Source organism: Chinchilla lanigera, unplaced genomic scaffold (genome assembly GCF_000276665.1).
Source record: "Chinchilla lanigera isolate Chin_1 unplaced genomic scaffold, ChiLan1.0 scaffold00050, whole genome shotgun sequence".
In the NCBI taxonomy this organism is placed as follows: Eukaryota; Metazoa; Chordata; class Mammalia; order Rodentia; family Chinchillidae; genus Chinchilla; species Chinchilla lanigera.
The window spans coordinates 2743456-2760119 of NW_004955451.1; the positions used below are offsets into that span (position 1 = coordinate 2743456).

The window sequence follows — 16664 nt, forward strand, 5'->3', positions numbered from 1 at the left end:
AAAAAACATTCCCTCACTGACTATGAAATAATTTCAAATTACCTTTCTCTCCCCTGTACTTGACTGCATCATAGTACACCTGCAGTAATTCATCAAAATTAGTTTTTTCTCCTCCTTGGGGTTCTACAATGACCGTCTTCACCAATTCCAGATTATGCCATAAACCAGTGTAGAGCCAGCGTTCTTTTAATTTTTCTAGTAACTGAAAACAAGAAAAAATTTAATTTGTGTGTATTCAGCTGAACAAACTCACCTTGTTTAAAGCCAGTATGACTACAATGTAACTCGGGCAAACATTAAACTTTCGGTGTCTCTTCTCACCTATAAAACGAGGTGAGCAATATCTCAAGAGCTGTTATGAGGTTAAATTCATTAACAGATCTAAAGAGGTTTGAATGGTGCCTGGCACACAGTTAAGAGCCCAATAAATGTTAGCAGCAGTTGCTGCTACCATTACTATTACCATCAACACTACTACTGCTTCTATTGCTATCCTAGTAATTTCAAAAGCAGAAAAAAGTTTCTTCTTTTAAAATTTGAGTATGTACTTGTTTTGTGGTATGAGGGATTAAACCCAGAGCTTTCTAAGCATGTGCTCTACCACCAATTTATACCTCCAACCCTTAAAACTGATGAATTTTAAGTTCTTTTTTGAAGCGTAAGAAAAAATGCCTTTATATCCTTAACTAAACAGTCCTTACTTGATTCTTTAAAATGATTCTAACGGTACAGGCAGTGTTGTAGTCACGGTTTGCAAGAAAAAGGAATTAATACAGGACACATAATTTACAGGATTATTTTATAATATTCACTCCAGGAGTCAAATGTGAAAGTTCGTGGGATATCTGTCCACACAGCAGATACCCAGTAGGTACCCAAAGAACTCAGCCGAGGGCCTGAGTCCCATGGCAGTATCCTACACGAGTCCAGCTGAAGACCAAGAGCCCATGGCAATGCTCCCACAAGTCCAACTGGAGGCCCAGAGCCCACGACAATGTCTCATGCAAGTCTATTTCAAGGACCTGCGCTGGGAAGGCCCAAAGGTCTGTGGTGGAAGCTAGAAAGTCTGTGGCAGTGGGATGAAGGATCCGGGCCAGCAGGCTGAGGGATCTGCACTGGAGCCAGGAAGCGACACTCAAGGTAAGGACCAGAGCTCCCCTGAAGAGAACCACAGCCATCCTCAGCAACAGCGAGGACCTGAGCCCCTCCACGATGAGAACAGGTGAGTTCATATAAGGAAAGTCAATATGACAATATGACAAAGTCAATATGTTGATTCTTCTCCAGAAGAATCAACAGCACCATCTTCCCCTCCAGTTCTCCTTTTATGCTGCTGGCAACAATCCTTAAGTGGGCCTCCCACACCCAGCACCACACCGATATAGCTGAACTGGGTGGTATAAGTTGACCACTAGCTGTCAATCCATCATGAGCAGATAAGCTCAAGGTTTCAAACTTTTATCAGCATTAATAGTCCAAACTGAATATGGAATCAGGGACTCAGATGACAAGTAGAAAACACACAGGTACAAATGGAATATTTATAGAAATAACTATGGACTGAATTACAAAAGAAGTTTAAGCAATTTTCAAAAAATACTGAACACATTCTAACAATAGAACGCTAGATCTAAAATAATGCAGCAGTGGAAAAAAAGTTCAACACTAAAATGCATATTCCTAAACAATACAGATTAGACAGGAAAATAGAATGAACGTAATATTCAGCTACAAACGATAAGCAAAGCATTCACAACTCAAAATGTGTGGAATGCAGCGAAGACAATGCTTAGAAATACACACTTATAGCTTTATTATTTTTTATGTTTTGTTAATAAAAAACATTTTCAAGGAAGTTAGACAATTATTGCAAATACAAAGAAGTAGACATTAATACAAAAGAGATGAATAAATGAAAAAGACAAAAGCCAGTAGTAGAGATGATGATAATTTAAGTCAAATTGTTTTATTCACTTGTTCTATGCCAGGAGTTCTCTGCAGTGATGACCATTTATTACAATGTAGTGAAGTACCAAGAAACCCTCCAAAATTCTTCGAAGAACAGAAATTAATCAACTTTTACACAATTTATTTACTCAAAAGAAAGATAAACTTGAATCATTTGTAGGAAAAGACCATAATCTTAAGTGAAATAAATCAGACACATAATGGAGGCTAGATATTAGGAAGTAGGAAAAACCTGTTCAAATGGGAAGGGGAGAAGGAAGGGGGAAGAAGGGAGGAATGGAAGGGAAAAGGGAAAAAAAGAATGGAAGGGAAAAAATGGAAACAAAGCTTGTGTAAATAGGAAGGGGAAAAGCTGAAGGAAGAGAAGAGGAATAGGAAAAAAAAATGAAGATATATTACATACACGTACAAATTCCCTATGATAAACGTGATCAATATGTATGATAAAGCCGGGCATGGTGGCGCACGCCTGTAATCCCAGCACTTGGAGGCTAAGGCAGGAGGATTGTTGCAAGTTCAAGGCGAGCCTGGGCTACAAAGTGAGCTCAAGGTCAGCCTGAACTGCATAATGAGACCCTATTTCAAAAAGATTAATAAAAAAAAAAAGTATGATAAATATGTACTAATAAAAAATAAAGTTAAATTAGAAATAGAAGATTTATTTACTCAGTGTTAGCTTTGCCTGTAAGAACAAAAAAGTTTTTTAAAAAAAGTTTTACCTTGCTAATAAAATAATTTATTGCTATTTACTCAATGACCAGAGTTCCCTAGTAAATAAAAATTGAAATTCCCCATAACATCATATTATTATGTTTAAAAATTATAGGACTATCATTGATCTAAAAACTTTTCTATTTTGAGTGCGTCATGAATTGGCTATTAGAATTGCTTTTTGCATATGCCTTGTTCCTGAATCAAAGTCCCTCACCAATGCTTAAAAAGTCTGAAAAAAGTCTCCCAACAATACTCTGAGCAACAGTGTGTATGTCAGAATCACAAAGAAGCTTCAACTGCAAGGAAAAGACTGCTATAGAATGAATAATGTTCAGAACAAGTTATTAAACCATTTAAATTTCTCTATTGCATAGTTAAAATAGAAAAAGGTAAAAATATCTCAAGAATATGTAAAACCAGATAAAATGTAACAAATTAACATTTCATCATTGATTCCTTGATCCTGAGATAATAACAACCTCCAACACTGCAGGTCACAAATACATAAAGTCTAGATGACAGCCTCTTGCACTACTTGGATAAGACAATTATGGCTGGGAATTCCAGGATACATTCAAAAATCAGACTACAATCAATCTATTTAAAAAGGAAAATTTAGAGTTAAGGTTACAAATAGGCCAAAGTGAAAGACTAGAAAAAATATTCCTGGTAAGTGGTAACCAAAGGAGAGCAAGGACAGCAATATAGTACTTCTATCAGACTAAATAAATAGGCTTTAAATTAAAAATTCACAAGAGACAAAAAGGATATCATGCATAGATAAACTGGTTAACTTGCCAGAGAACATTTAAGTTGAACAGACTTGCTCTCATCTCCCAAACTGATCAGAACATGACATTTGACAATCGGTTTACCGGTTTCCAATGGGGGTTACATTTGCTAACAGAGCACAAGTTGATAGGTGCAGGAACTGTACACAGGAACAAAGAAGAAATTCCAAAGGAAATGTTGCAATTGCAAAACAGAGAATTGTATAGTACAAGCTTTGGATTTCAGAAAGATGTAACACTGGCCTCATATAGATAGCAAAGAAAAACAAACTGGTACTGCTGATGTCAACATTGCATCACAAAGGAAATACTGACAGGGAAACCTTGACAAAATGGGAGCCTAAGATGGTAGCTTTCTGTAACAAAATCAAAGGTGGAGTAGATGTTGATGAGTTACGTAGCAACTATGTCACTCAAAACACAAAGCATCGGGCAATGGTTGTGTTTTACCTGATTCTACACATGGGTGGCATAAATAGTTCGATAGTTTACAAAGAAAAAAAAACAAGTGGAAAATATCACGGAGAAATTTTCTTAGAAGACTGGGAATGGAACTCATAAGAGATCATTTACAGCAGAAGAAAAACAGAATGTTTCAGCCCAAGGAACTATGCAAAAAAATTGTAGAGATACAAGTGAGCTGACGGGAAGAGGCAGGCACAGCATCACCAGCACCTACTACAGCAACAAAACCAAAGGAAACCAAAAAGATGTCACCCGTGGCCTACAGGAAAGGACAGGAAAACAAAACATACATGCTACTGGTGTAAGTGACACTTGTGTACAGAACCTGACAGTTTTCATGTGTGAAATAAAAGTGCATGTTTTACAATACAGTAGGAAGTGCCTGACAAAACATGAAGACAAGAGAGACAAGAAAGGTGACAAGAATGGCCACATAGGAAAGGAAAGCTAAGCCTATATGCTATCAGTGTAAGCAAGACATGTGCATGGAGCATGTAACTGTCATGTGTGAAGACTGCCTGGGTGTGACAACTGCAGCAAAGGTAATTTTTGTTGTAGAGTTCTATTGCTATTTTCATTGGAGTTTATATAGGAATTTATTTCTGATGTTATCTTTTAGGTTTTGTAAGCAAGTATGATGTTTATTCTAAATGTGCAATACAAATTAAGAATTTAATACTTTATTTTATTGATATTTTATGTTTCTGTTAACTACACATTCTATAATACAACAAGAACCTCCTAGCAAAACAGCAAGACTAGCAAGATGTCAAGTATGCCCTACAAAATGGCCAGGAAAGGAAAACACATGTGCTGTCAGTGTAAGCAATATGTGTGTATGGAATATACTGTTGGCACGTGTGCAGACTGCTTTAGGTGTGATAACTGAAGTAAAGATTACTTTTTTTTATAGAGTTCTATTGGTATTTTCATTATAGTTCATACAGGAATTTATTTGTTATTTTTTAGATTTTTGTATACTTGTGCTTGCTTTAGCAGCACATATAATACACTTCATATACCAAAAAAGTCAATGTTGAAAATTTTGATGTTTAAAAACAAATATTAAAAATTAAATACTTCATTTTTTGATATTTTCCTGTGAAGTACTCATTGTGTAGTAAACCTCATAAAATTAATAATTCATTAGCAGAAATTTTTTTTTTTTTTGGTTTTTCTCTGGTACCGGGAACCGAACTCACGACCTTGCGCTTGCCAGGCAGGCGCTTTGCCGCTGAGCTAAATCCCCAGCCCCATAACAGAAATATTCTATAGAAATGTGGGTATTATACACCCACAATAATGGGTCTTTATGACAAAATTGGTGTTATGCCCCTTGAAAGGTTTTGCAAAAGAAAAGTGGTGATGATTGTACAACATTCTGAGTGTGCTTAACTGCCATGGAACTGCACACTTAAAAATGCTTAAAAGGTAAATATTTTATATATATATTCTACCATGATTTCAAAAATTGAAAAATATAAACGCACATATACAAATGAATATTACACAGTAGCATGAGTGAATAAACTAGTTTGACATGTTTCAACAAAGACAGATTACAAACTACAGATGCCAAGTTTAAAAAAAGCAAATACAAATGGGCAATATACATACAATTTTATTTATATAAAATTCAAAAAATATATTATTTAAGAAAAAAAGCACTGTATTTTTAAAAACTAAACAAGCCAGGAATGGTGACTTACACCTGTGATCCCAACATTCTGGAAGACTGAGGCAGAAGGATCACAAGTTTGAGCCTAGCCTGAGCAACTCAGCCAGACTTCGTCTATAAAATAAAATAAAATAAAGACTGAGGCAGAAGGATCACAAGTTTGAGCCTAGCCTGAGCAACTCAGCCAGACTTCGTCTATAAAATAAAATAAAAAAATTAAATTTAAATTTAAAAATAAAATAAAAAATAAGAAGGACTTGGAATACAGCTCAGTGCAAAGGTCCTGGGTTTAATCCCCAGTAATGCAAAATAATAATAACAACAACAACAATTTTTGCCTAGTTTGCAGGGGAAGTGATTGGAACAGAGATGTAATTGGATTCAGGCTTCTAATGCAGGAGTAACATTCTATTTCTTAAGCTGGACAGTGAATACTCAGATTTTATTATTATTTAAAATGTACGTATTACTCTTAAACACAACTTACTACACAGTGTAAAACAAAGATTAAACAATATTACTCTGGTATTAATATGAGTAAGGAGGCAATAAGAGTAAATTCATTTAGGCTAGTAATGAGGTAATTTAGTGACAACGGTGGCTTTGACTTTGAAACAGTGAAGATAAAATATGCAACACTTGAGAGAGAAAAGAACAGTACAAACTCTCCATTTTAAAGTAGAAGAAAAGGTCTACTAAAGGATTATCTAGGAAAATGCACTTTGTTGAATTTATTGTTTATCATTATGGATCAAGACAGTAGAATTACATTTTAACTTGCAGAAATTCAAATCATTTCTTCCCAGAAGAAAAGAGAACCCCAAAATTACACCTTATCAGCCTATAGCACATTAACCGGTTTTGTATTCAGGTCAGCAATGTTGCATTTCATTCTTTATTAAATTGGATCTAAGTACAGAGCTCGTTAAATGTTTTCTGAAATGGCCTTGCCATTGTGCTCATTTCCACATTAATCAGTGAATGGAATAAAATCTAGGTGTTCACTTTATATTTGAGCCATAATTTTACCTTTTTGAAAATTCCAGTGTAGAAAAAGTGAACAAATTATAAACATATTTAAAATGTATTACAGGCATGGTGGTACACTCATAATCCCAGCTACTCAGGAGTGTCTTGTGAAAGTTTGCAGTCAGCCTGGGTAACCTGGTGAGATCTAGTCTCAAAATGAAAAAAATAAAGACTACAAATGTACTGCAGTGCTCCCTGGGTTCAATCCCTAGTACCACCACCACACCCCCCGCAAATTAAAAATTTTAAAGGATGAGTTGGTTTGACTGACTATGACAGGAAAGGGAGAAAAAGGTCTAAAGAAGCCTCACTGACATCTGATTAATCCAAATATAGATTACAGTATCATTTATTCATATAGGCAATGTGGGGCAAGGGCAAAGACTAGAAGCAAAGATTACAACTCTGTTGTCTTTAAGATACCCAAATTAAAATGTTGATCTACCAGCTGCATATATGGATGTGATATGCAGAGGCCAGAAATGAATTATAAATTGGGAAACCAAGACAAAAGATGAAACTAAGAATGCTTGTGTGTAGATGAGATTACCGAGCAGGAGAATGCATGTAAAGAAAAGGGCTCAGCAAGAAAACCTCTCCTTCTATCACGCTGTACATCTAATCCATCAGCAAATCCTTCCATTCAGGTGGCAGCAAGGACAGTTGTAACAGCGAAGACAGTGAAAAACATCTGAAATATAGATATAATCTGAAAGAAATGCTGGAAGGATTCGCTGCTGCTTCCTCTATTCTCTACAGTCTTTTTTCCACATAGCAGCCAGCACAATCCTTTTGAAACTCTAAAGTCTCCACGCGTTTTCTATTGCACATAGAATAAAATCTAAATCCTTAGTGGTGTGGCTTTCCTTCAGTTACTTCTTGGATCACCTCTCTTGTGATTCTGCTCACCGAATCCCCACACTGCTCCAGTCACACTAACTTCCTTGTTGCTCAAACCAAGCCTGCTCCCACCTCAAGGTTCCTTCTGTCTAAACATTCTTCCCCTCAAAATCAGATGGCTTGCTTCCTCTTCACCTTTAGACTTTTACTCAGTGTCATCTCCTCAGACAAGCCCTCCCAAACCATTTGATTAAAATTCTGAACCACCTCTTCCTATACCCCACAATTCTCTTCTTCTCCCTTCCTTGCTTTAGTTTTCTACACACCACTTATACCATCTGTATTAGGCCCTTGGGCTGCCATAACAGAGTATCAAACTGAGTAGCTTAAACAACAGAAATTACTCACGGCCCCGGAGGATGGAAATGTTGGCCAACTTGATGTCTGGTGAGGGCTCGCTTGCAGGCTTAGCAGTCCCCTTTTCTCCAGGTTCTCACATGGCTTTCCTCTGTGCTTGAGCAAAGAGAGCCAGGGAGCTCTGTGGTACCTCTTCCTACAAGGACACTACTCCTATCAGATCAGGGTCCAACCCTGATAACCTCTTTGAATCTGAATCATGTCCTTAGGGACCCCATCTCCAAACAGAACCACACTGGGGGTTAGGATTCAAATAAGAAATCTGGTGAAACACAAATATTCAGTCCATAATATCATCTAACATCTTAGTATCTTTCTATAGATCTGGTTTATTTCCTGTCTTTCATCCCTGGAATATTAGATGGCACTCACCGCTGATTATCAGTGGCTGACACATAAAGGTACTCAGTAAATTTAATAAATGAATGAAAAAGGAAGGTCCAAACCATGGAAGATCAGGGAGGAACATAAGCAAGGGAAAAAACAACTGTATGTCGGGTGTCAAAATCCGCAATAAAAGAATATTAAAGGGATCTGTAGGCTGACAAGGATGAAGGGGAAAGAGCAGGAAATTTAAAGACATGAGCTTAGAAACTACTATTTTTGTTACTGAGCCCCACGAGTGGTTCCTTTTGCTCCTTTCCCTTCTTCCCTTCCTCCCTTGCTATTTAACACTTTCCTTTCTCTCCCCTCTCTCTTTTCATTTCCTTTAAAGAAGAAAACAGGGAAAAATTTAGAAAATGCTATGGAGAGCGAACAGGATATTGAATCTGTAGAGTTATGAGAGGAAGGAAGAGTCACAACTTGAAAGGGCTGCGTAGGCAGTGGCACATCCTCTGGGTAAATCCAGATTCTGGTTCAGGTAAACAAATACAAGGAACATTCTGAAAAGGGGAAAATTTGCTGATTATGAGCAATATTTATAACAAACACAGTGAGTTTGTTTTCATCTTTTCAGTGGAGATTTTTTTTAAGTACTCTGAAATCCTTAGATTAAGAATTGCATGGAGGAGGGGCTGGGGATTTAGCTCAGTGGCAAAAGCGCCTGCCTAGCAAGCGCAAGGTTGTGAGTTTGGTTCCCGGTACCGGAGAAAAACCAAAAAAAAAAAAAAAAAAAGAATTGCATGGAGGTTACACACCAATCGGTACAGTAGTGCCATAGCACAGGCATACAATTATTTTAGTGAAAATGAGATACAGACCATTTTCTACTTCAGATAACAAGTATTTAGGTCTATAGCTTTTTCACTTTCTTTACAGGGGACATGCAAAGTGCACATTCATACTTCATTACTTCCCTCTTGCCAGTGCAATTACAAAAATAAGCACACAAATAATTTATTGTTAAAGTCTCTTAGGTATCCTAAAAATGAAATAATTTATAGGAAAATACAATGAGACAGAGCTCTCTCTTCAGCTTTAAGCTTACATGTGTTGAAAATGTGAGGTTACCTCTGTTAAAAATCATTTTGCTGAATAGCTCATAAAGGTAGGTACTATTCACCAACGACGACTAGCTGACATAGAGGCAGAGATGAAGGAATTTAGCAATCAGTGTCCACATCATTTGGATTCTTTTCCCCTCCGAAGTAACCTTCTAAAATTCAAATCTCACCAACTACAAAATACCTTGGAACATCTGTGTCTTATCTGGACATTGTCATTTTACTTTTTCAAACATCTTAAAGCCAATATTGCATGAGGGAGGCAATAAGTTAGAACACAAACTAGTGGGGAAATCCTGCATTTGCTCAGTGTCCATAGCTTTTACACAGTTCCAGATGTTCAGTACATTAATAATGCACTAACTCAAAGCCTCTTTTTTGAAACTTTAGAAAGTGCAAATTGCATTAAGACCTCTTTGCCCTCATTAATGGTATTGTTACAATCCCAGTTCTCTGGAAAATGTTTTTTGGCATGTGTTTAACTTCATAATATTGCCATTTACTCATTTTAATAGTCAGTACTCAAGTCTTAATGCTTTTAATAGTTCTGCCTAAACAGACTACCATCTTCTGTAATCTTATTCACATAATTTATTTCCTAAGTAAAACCTATCATATTTTTCCATCTAAAGATGATACTTCACTGTTTGTTTCATCAGGTATTAATATTTGAGAAATGTTTATTTTCTTTTATTCAGTTGATATGTACCTACTGGTAGCATATGTTAGAAATAGAATGGTCCATTTTAAATACTAGTAAAACTAAAAGAGAAATTTGTAGGGTTCTGTTGTTGTTGATGATGGTATTGGGGATTGAACCCCAGGAGCACTGAGTTACATCCCAAGCCAGCACTTCTTTAAATTTTAATTCAGACAGGGTTGCACTAAGGCTGGACTCAAACTTGCAGTTCTACCGGGGCCTCCTAAGTAGCTGGGATTACAGGTGTGCACCATCATACTCCTAGCAGTGTTTTTAACTAAAATTTTAGTTATAAAAAAATAAGTGGGCCAGGGATATAGCTCAGTGGCATAAGCGCTTGCCTGGCAAGTGCAAGGTCCTGAGTTCAATTCTCGGTACCATAAATAAATAAATAAATATAAAGATAAGTATATTCTTTATTGCTGTACTCAAATAAAATTATGAAAAAATAAAACATATGAACTTCTATTAAAATATTCACAGAATGAAGGACAGAATGAAGGACAAAACTTTATTATCATCTCATTACATACAGAAAAACCATTAGACAAAATGTAACATCCTTTCATAATAAAAGTTCTCATCAAATGAGATAAAAAGGAACGTACCTCAACACAGTAAAGACCATCTATGACAAACCCACAGTTAACTACTCAAAAAGGAAAAACTAAAAGCCTTTCCCCTCTGATCTAGAACAAGACAAGGATGTCCACTCTTCTCACTTCTATTTAACAGTATTGGAAGTCCTTGCCAGAGCAATTAGGCAGGAGAAAAAAATTAAAAACATCCAAATAGCAAAGGAAAAAGCTGTCATTGCTTACAAAATAATCATTATATAGAAAACTCTAAAAACTTTACCAAAAAATGTGTTAGAAACTAACAAGTACAGTAAAGTTGCAGGATGCAAAATCAAGACACACAATGCTAACAACAATCAACACGTAATTCAATCAACACACACACACACACACACAAACTATCCAAAAAAGAAATGAAGAACAATCCTGTTTACAATAGCCACAAAATAATAAAACACAAAAAAATTTAAGGTGAAAGACCTATACACTGAAGCGCCAAAAGGCTGATGAAAGAAATTGAAGATGACACAAATACCTGGAAAACTATCGCATGTTAATGGATTGGAATATTGTTAAAATGTCCATGAACTTAATCTCCAAAGCAACACTGTTGGGAGGTAGGGTCTTATTGGAGGTATTTAGGCTTTGGGAGTAGAGCACTCATTAATGGATTAATGCTAGTTATAAAAACTCAAAAGGGGTTAATTTGAAATTGTCAGCCAAAAAGAAAAGTCAATTGCTATTATGAAGAATGATATTTAAAGACTGTAACAAGATATAGCGTCTCCAAGTCTTCCTAGCCTATATCAAGCTCAAACAAACCTCCTTTAATATGAAAAATCACAGCCAATTATTAGATCTATTTAACCAATTTGCTAAGCCTTTCTCTCTAAACAGCATTTTCTATATCTATCTTTTCATTTTTGAAAAATGAGAACCAAGACGTGGAAAAAAAAGCACAAGTGGTTAAGATAACTTAAGCATCTATATTTCTACTTAAATCCCTGCCTCATCAAACAGGGGTACCCGGCCACTCTTGCGTTCAGTTTAATTCTAACAGCTGTGCCTTTATTTTCCTTAGATTTTTCACTTTAAAAATTATAACTGATATCTTTTTATAGAGCTTATTTGGAACCAAAAGTGGCAAAATGTATTCACGTTATTCATAGACAAGGGGTGTGAATGACTGCATATAAAACCTTACTTATTTAAATTGCTACTTTCCAGCTGCCTTAGTATTTTTCAGAATATTCACTCACTCATTAAAGCAGTTATACTTTCATAGTAGTTCTGATAGTTATCTTCTAAAGGTTAACAATTAGGCTCAAAAGCAAAACCAATGTAAAAAGTAAATATAAACACAGATATTACCAATATATACTGGTCTCAATAAAAATTACAGATCAAATTAGTAATTATCAGATCAATCATATTTCTTACATTACACTCTACAATGTTAATATGAAGACAGCACTGGACTAGAAAACCAAGAATTCAACCTTCCCACCACATCCCAAAGGCCTCATCACCATGAAGATCCTTCAACTTAACACTGTAGAAAAAGTGTTTCTTGAAAAGGTCCAGCTCATCATTTAAATAAGGAAAATCAGTCATCTATAGAAATTTCAAGCATCTAAACAACAACAATAATAAAAAACGACTTTCAGATACAGGCATTTAAAGCTGAAGGTATAGCTCAGTGGCACACCACTTGCCTAGCACACACAAGGCACTGGCTTCAATCCTAGCCCTGGAAAAAAAAAATCCTATTCAGTTTTTCTTTTATATTAAGTAGCTTAAAAATAAGAAACATCAAACTACTACTAGCATTATACACTTCTCAACATATAAATTTCATGCTAAGTAATACAACTAGAAACTGAGCAAAAACATTTGCATTTTATTTCTTACTTGACATTTAGTGGTGAATGTAAAATGTTGCTTAGAGAAAATGGTTTATGCATATTAGTCATAAAGATGTAAGAGAAAATCAAAGTATGCAATGGACAAATAAAACGACCCAAGCTGCTACTCTGGCACCAGATAGTCTCTTTTCAAAATTACTTAATGGAAACTTTCTATCCATAACAAAACTTAGAAACTCTTCCTCTCATAAAAATGATTTCTCGGCGAGCTCTAAAGCAGGGCTGCTACCAGTTAAATGACAATAGACTAAAAATCAGATTTATTTTGGTGGAGAAACAACATTCTTCACAAAACTATTGTAATTTCTAGTAACTTTAGAAAGCTCTGAAAGAAAATGTGAGGGAAAATCTAAAATGATAACTTTCTCACCTTAAACCTTACTTACACAAGTAATAAAGTTTATAATAAAAGGAAACCGGTTTCATTTCTTTTAGTGAATGAGTAAAGTTTTGAGTAAATCACTCATTCTAATTATCTAGAAATACAGGAAAAAATACCACTGAGATGTCTAGCTTGTAAAGCTATACATTTTTTCTATGTTTCTTTTTTGAAAATGTGCAATTTCTTGTCCAGTCTTTCCATAGTATTTTCATACAAATTAAGGTAGACTGATTATAAACATATTCTACGTGACTCTGCTAATGTTGTCTCCCCACATCTGCCAGTGGGGATGCAGATACCTTTCATAAAATACGGTCCCTCCTTCACTCAATCCCGTGTGATCTCTTCCTGCTCTTACTTCCAGTATCAACTCTTCCGGTTCTCTATGACTTGTAGATTTTGTCCAGTGCCGCAGGCATTTGCACACTTACTTTACACCACAATGAAACAAATTTTGAAGAGTTCAATTCTTTGTGTTTGAAGGTTTAACAAAGCTTAGCAAAATTCTTTGCACAAAGTATATATCCAATCATTTCCTCAGTGAATAAATAAAAATAACTGTGAAGTAAAGTTATTGGATTTCTTAGAAAGATAGCAAATGTAATTTAAGCACGGTTCTCAGTTGGGAATAAACTTAGTATTTTAAAGAAAGCCAATAAACCAAAAAAAAAAAAAAAAAGTAAACACACGGGGCTGGGGATTTAGCTCAGCGGCAAAGCGCCTGCCTGGCAAGTGCAAGGTCGTGAGTTCGGTTCTCGGTACCAGAGAAAAACCAAAAAAAAAAAAAAGTAAAGAAAGCCAATAAAAATACTAAAGATTCTCAATATGAACTACGAGGGCATATATGGAATTAGAATGTATTACTTTATGGTACAAATCACCCAGACGTTTGTGGTTCTAAAATATCTGTGAATTCAAATACAGTAAGAAAGACTTGAACTAGGAAGAATTATATTCAAGTGTTAATTCAACAAGCATTTACAATGAGCGCATTGTCTGCTAGTCACTATGACTTTGTTAGCTAACTACATACCATGAATATCATTTCACTTTTAGCAGTCTTCTCCTCAGATACCAGCGTAAAAGTCTTTCCTCTAATGGTCTTCTTAACCCTTTTCGTACACTGACAAATTAATTCTTGTGATAGGAAGAGGCCTAAGATGGCCCCTACATGCCTTACCTCCCATACATATCCTATGTAAACTTCTCTTTTTAATGTAAGTAGGCAATGAAAGTAAGATTTCAGTTCCCATTATAAAGTTCTCTTACGTGGCAAAGGTGAAGGGATTTTTTTTTAGATGAAATTAAGGCCACTTCAATGGATTCTGAATTAATCAAAAGGAAAATCATCCCGAATAGGCATGACTTAACTGCGTAAGAGTCCTTAAAAGACAGATTGGCCCTCTTCAAAGAAGCGACACTCTGTGGTCTTCGAAGAAGCCATCTTGCTGTTGAGCGGGCCACATGGCTAGAATCTGAGTGCAGCTGCTAGGACCGAAGAGTAAGAAACTGGGTACTACATCTGACAATCACAAGGAGATAAATTCTGCCATCAAACCAAGAGGCCTTGGAAGTGCATCTGCCCCCAATAAACTATCCAATGAGACTGTAGCCCAGCTGATCACTGAAGGGCTCCTGATACACTGAACAGAAAACCCAGCTAAACTGGATATGGTGGTGCATTCCTATAATCTCAGCACTCGGAAGACTGAGGCAGGACAATCACTGCAAGACTGAGGCCAGCCTGAACAACATAATATGTTCTAGGCCAGCCTGAACTACATAGCAAGACTCTATGTCAAAAACAAATGAACAAATGAATGGATGAACAGAGATGCCATGCTATGAACAGCTATGCCATGCCTAGTCACCAACACACATGAACCTTGAAAACATTATGTGAAATAAAGAATCCTAACACAGAAGGCCATATATTATATGGTTCCATTTTATACAAAATGTCCAGAAAAAGGGTTGTCTACTCTCTTCTTCCAGGCCCTCTAAGGGGAGGGTCTCCATATCAGCTTCTAAGACCTTAGGAATCAACAAAGGATTCTTGCTCAATTGGGTAGAAGTGTGAACTCTCTTGCTGTTAGCAGTCTGAGTGCCCATGGCTCTCACCTCTTAGTGTTACAGCTCCAAGTTTTGAGTGTCTGTGTCTCTTGGCTCTTAGTGTTATAGTCCTAAGCCGTGAGTTCAGCAGCTCCTGACAGATCCCAGCTACCCTACTCAGTAACTGGAACTGGTAGCTCCTAGTAGCCTTCTCCTGCTCTTCTTGCAGCTTCTGATGCCTTTCTAGGGCACTTCTATATCTGTGCACAGATCACCATCTCTCTCTGGAACTCTTCAGCAATCCTATAGCTGCCAATCAGGCTCAGGGCTAAAAACCTTTCATGTTAACCGTTCCTTCTTAGTGTGACCTGTTCAGTCTACTGTCTTTTCTTTAATTGATTGGTTATTGTACAGTACTGGAGACTGAACCATGGGCTTTGTGCATGCTATGCAAGCACTCCACATATGAGCTATATCCACAGTCCTCACCTCAAAATCATGATCCTCCTGTCCCAGCCTCTTGACAGCTGGGATTACAGGTATGTATCACCAATCTATAAGGTTATAAAGGGTCAATATTCATTTTATCTCATATGGAAATAAAAATGACCCACGCAACATTTCTTAAAAAGACTGCCCCTTCTTCATAAATTTACCTTGGCCCCATGTCGATAAAGCCAACTACAGAAAGATACCTAGTCTCTATTCTGTTACACTGCAGTATATACCTACCTTTAGGTAGATACCCAAATATCTAATTACTATGCCTTTATAGTAAATGTTGAAACTCATTATTTAAGTCTCCTAACTCTGTTTTCATTTATTTTTCTATATTTATTTCATAATCCATGTTATTTGCATTTTGTGTGAATTACAGAATCAACATCAATTTCTCTTAGGAGCAAAAACCTACTAGAATTTTTTAAAACTGACTTGAACATATACATCTATTTTAGGAATTTCCTTATAGTACAGAAACTTCTAACCCATGAATATCTCTTTACATTTATATGGGGTTTTATACATAAGCTTTAATTTCTTTTGTCAATATTTTATACATGTTAGTGTTTAATATCATGGACAGATTTCATGCTTTTTATGTTATTCTAAATAGTATTGTTTTATTTCACAATTGTCTGTTGCTACTATGGACACACAATGTATATATAATGACCTCCTTATAGATTTGCTATATTCAATTATTAATTCTAATATCTTTTGTAGAATTTTTAAAGTGTACAATCATATCTAAGCAAAGAAAATTTTGTATTTCTTTTCAAATCTCTGCATTTTAATTCTTTTTCTTCCTTACTAAAATGGATAAAATACAATGTTGCATCACATTTCTGAAAGTAGGCAGGAGATAATTCAGTCTTACATTAAGTAGAGTATTAACTGTTCTTCATATAGGTTATTCTCTGTTTCCTAAGTTTCTATCATGAGTGGGTATTAAACTTCATAAATGCCTCATCTATATTTTTTACATAAATATGTTGTTATTTTCCTTTATAGCCTGTTGATCTATATTACATAGATTGACTTTTGAAAATACACTAATATTGGCTTCCTGAAATAAAGCCCCCTGGGTAGGAAGTAGGGATGTGCAATCCTTTTTATTACAAATTTACTAATTTTCTGGTAATAATTTTTGGCCTTGTGTTGGCCTATAATTGTTTTCTT

At 35.8% G+C, this 16664-nt stretch overlaps 1 protein-coding gene across 1 annotated transcript in view; it reads right to left on the reverse strand.

Moving 5' to 3' along the window:
- Brip1 (BRCA1 interacting protein C-terminal helicase 1) overlaps positions 1-16664 on the reverse strand; it is a 114777-nt gene that overhangs the window by 37622 nt on the left and 60491 nt on the right. The window contains 1 exon segment of the mRNA XM_013519414.1: positions 43-202. Coding sequence (XP_013374868.1) covers positions 43-202 — 160 coding nt within the window.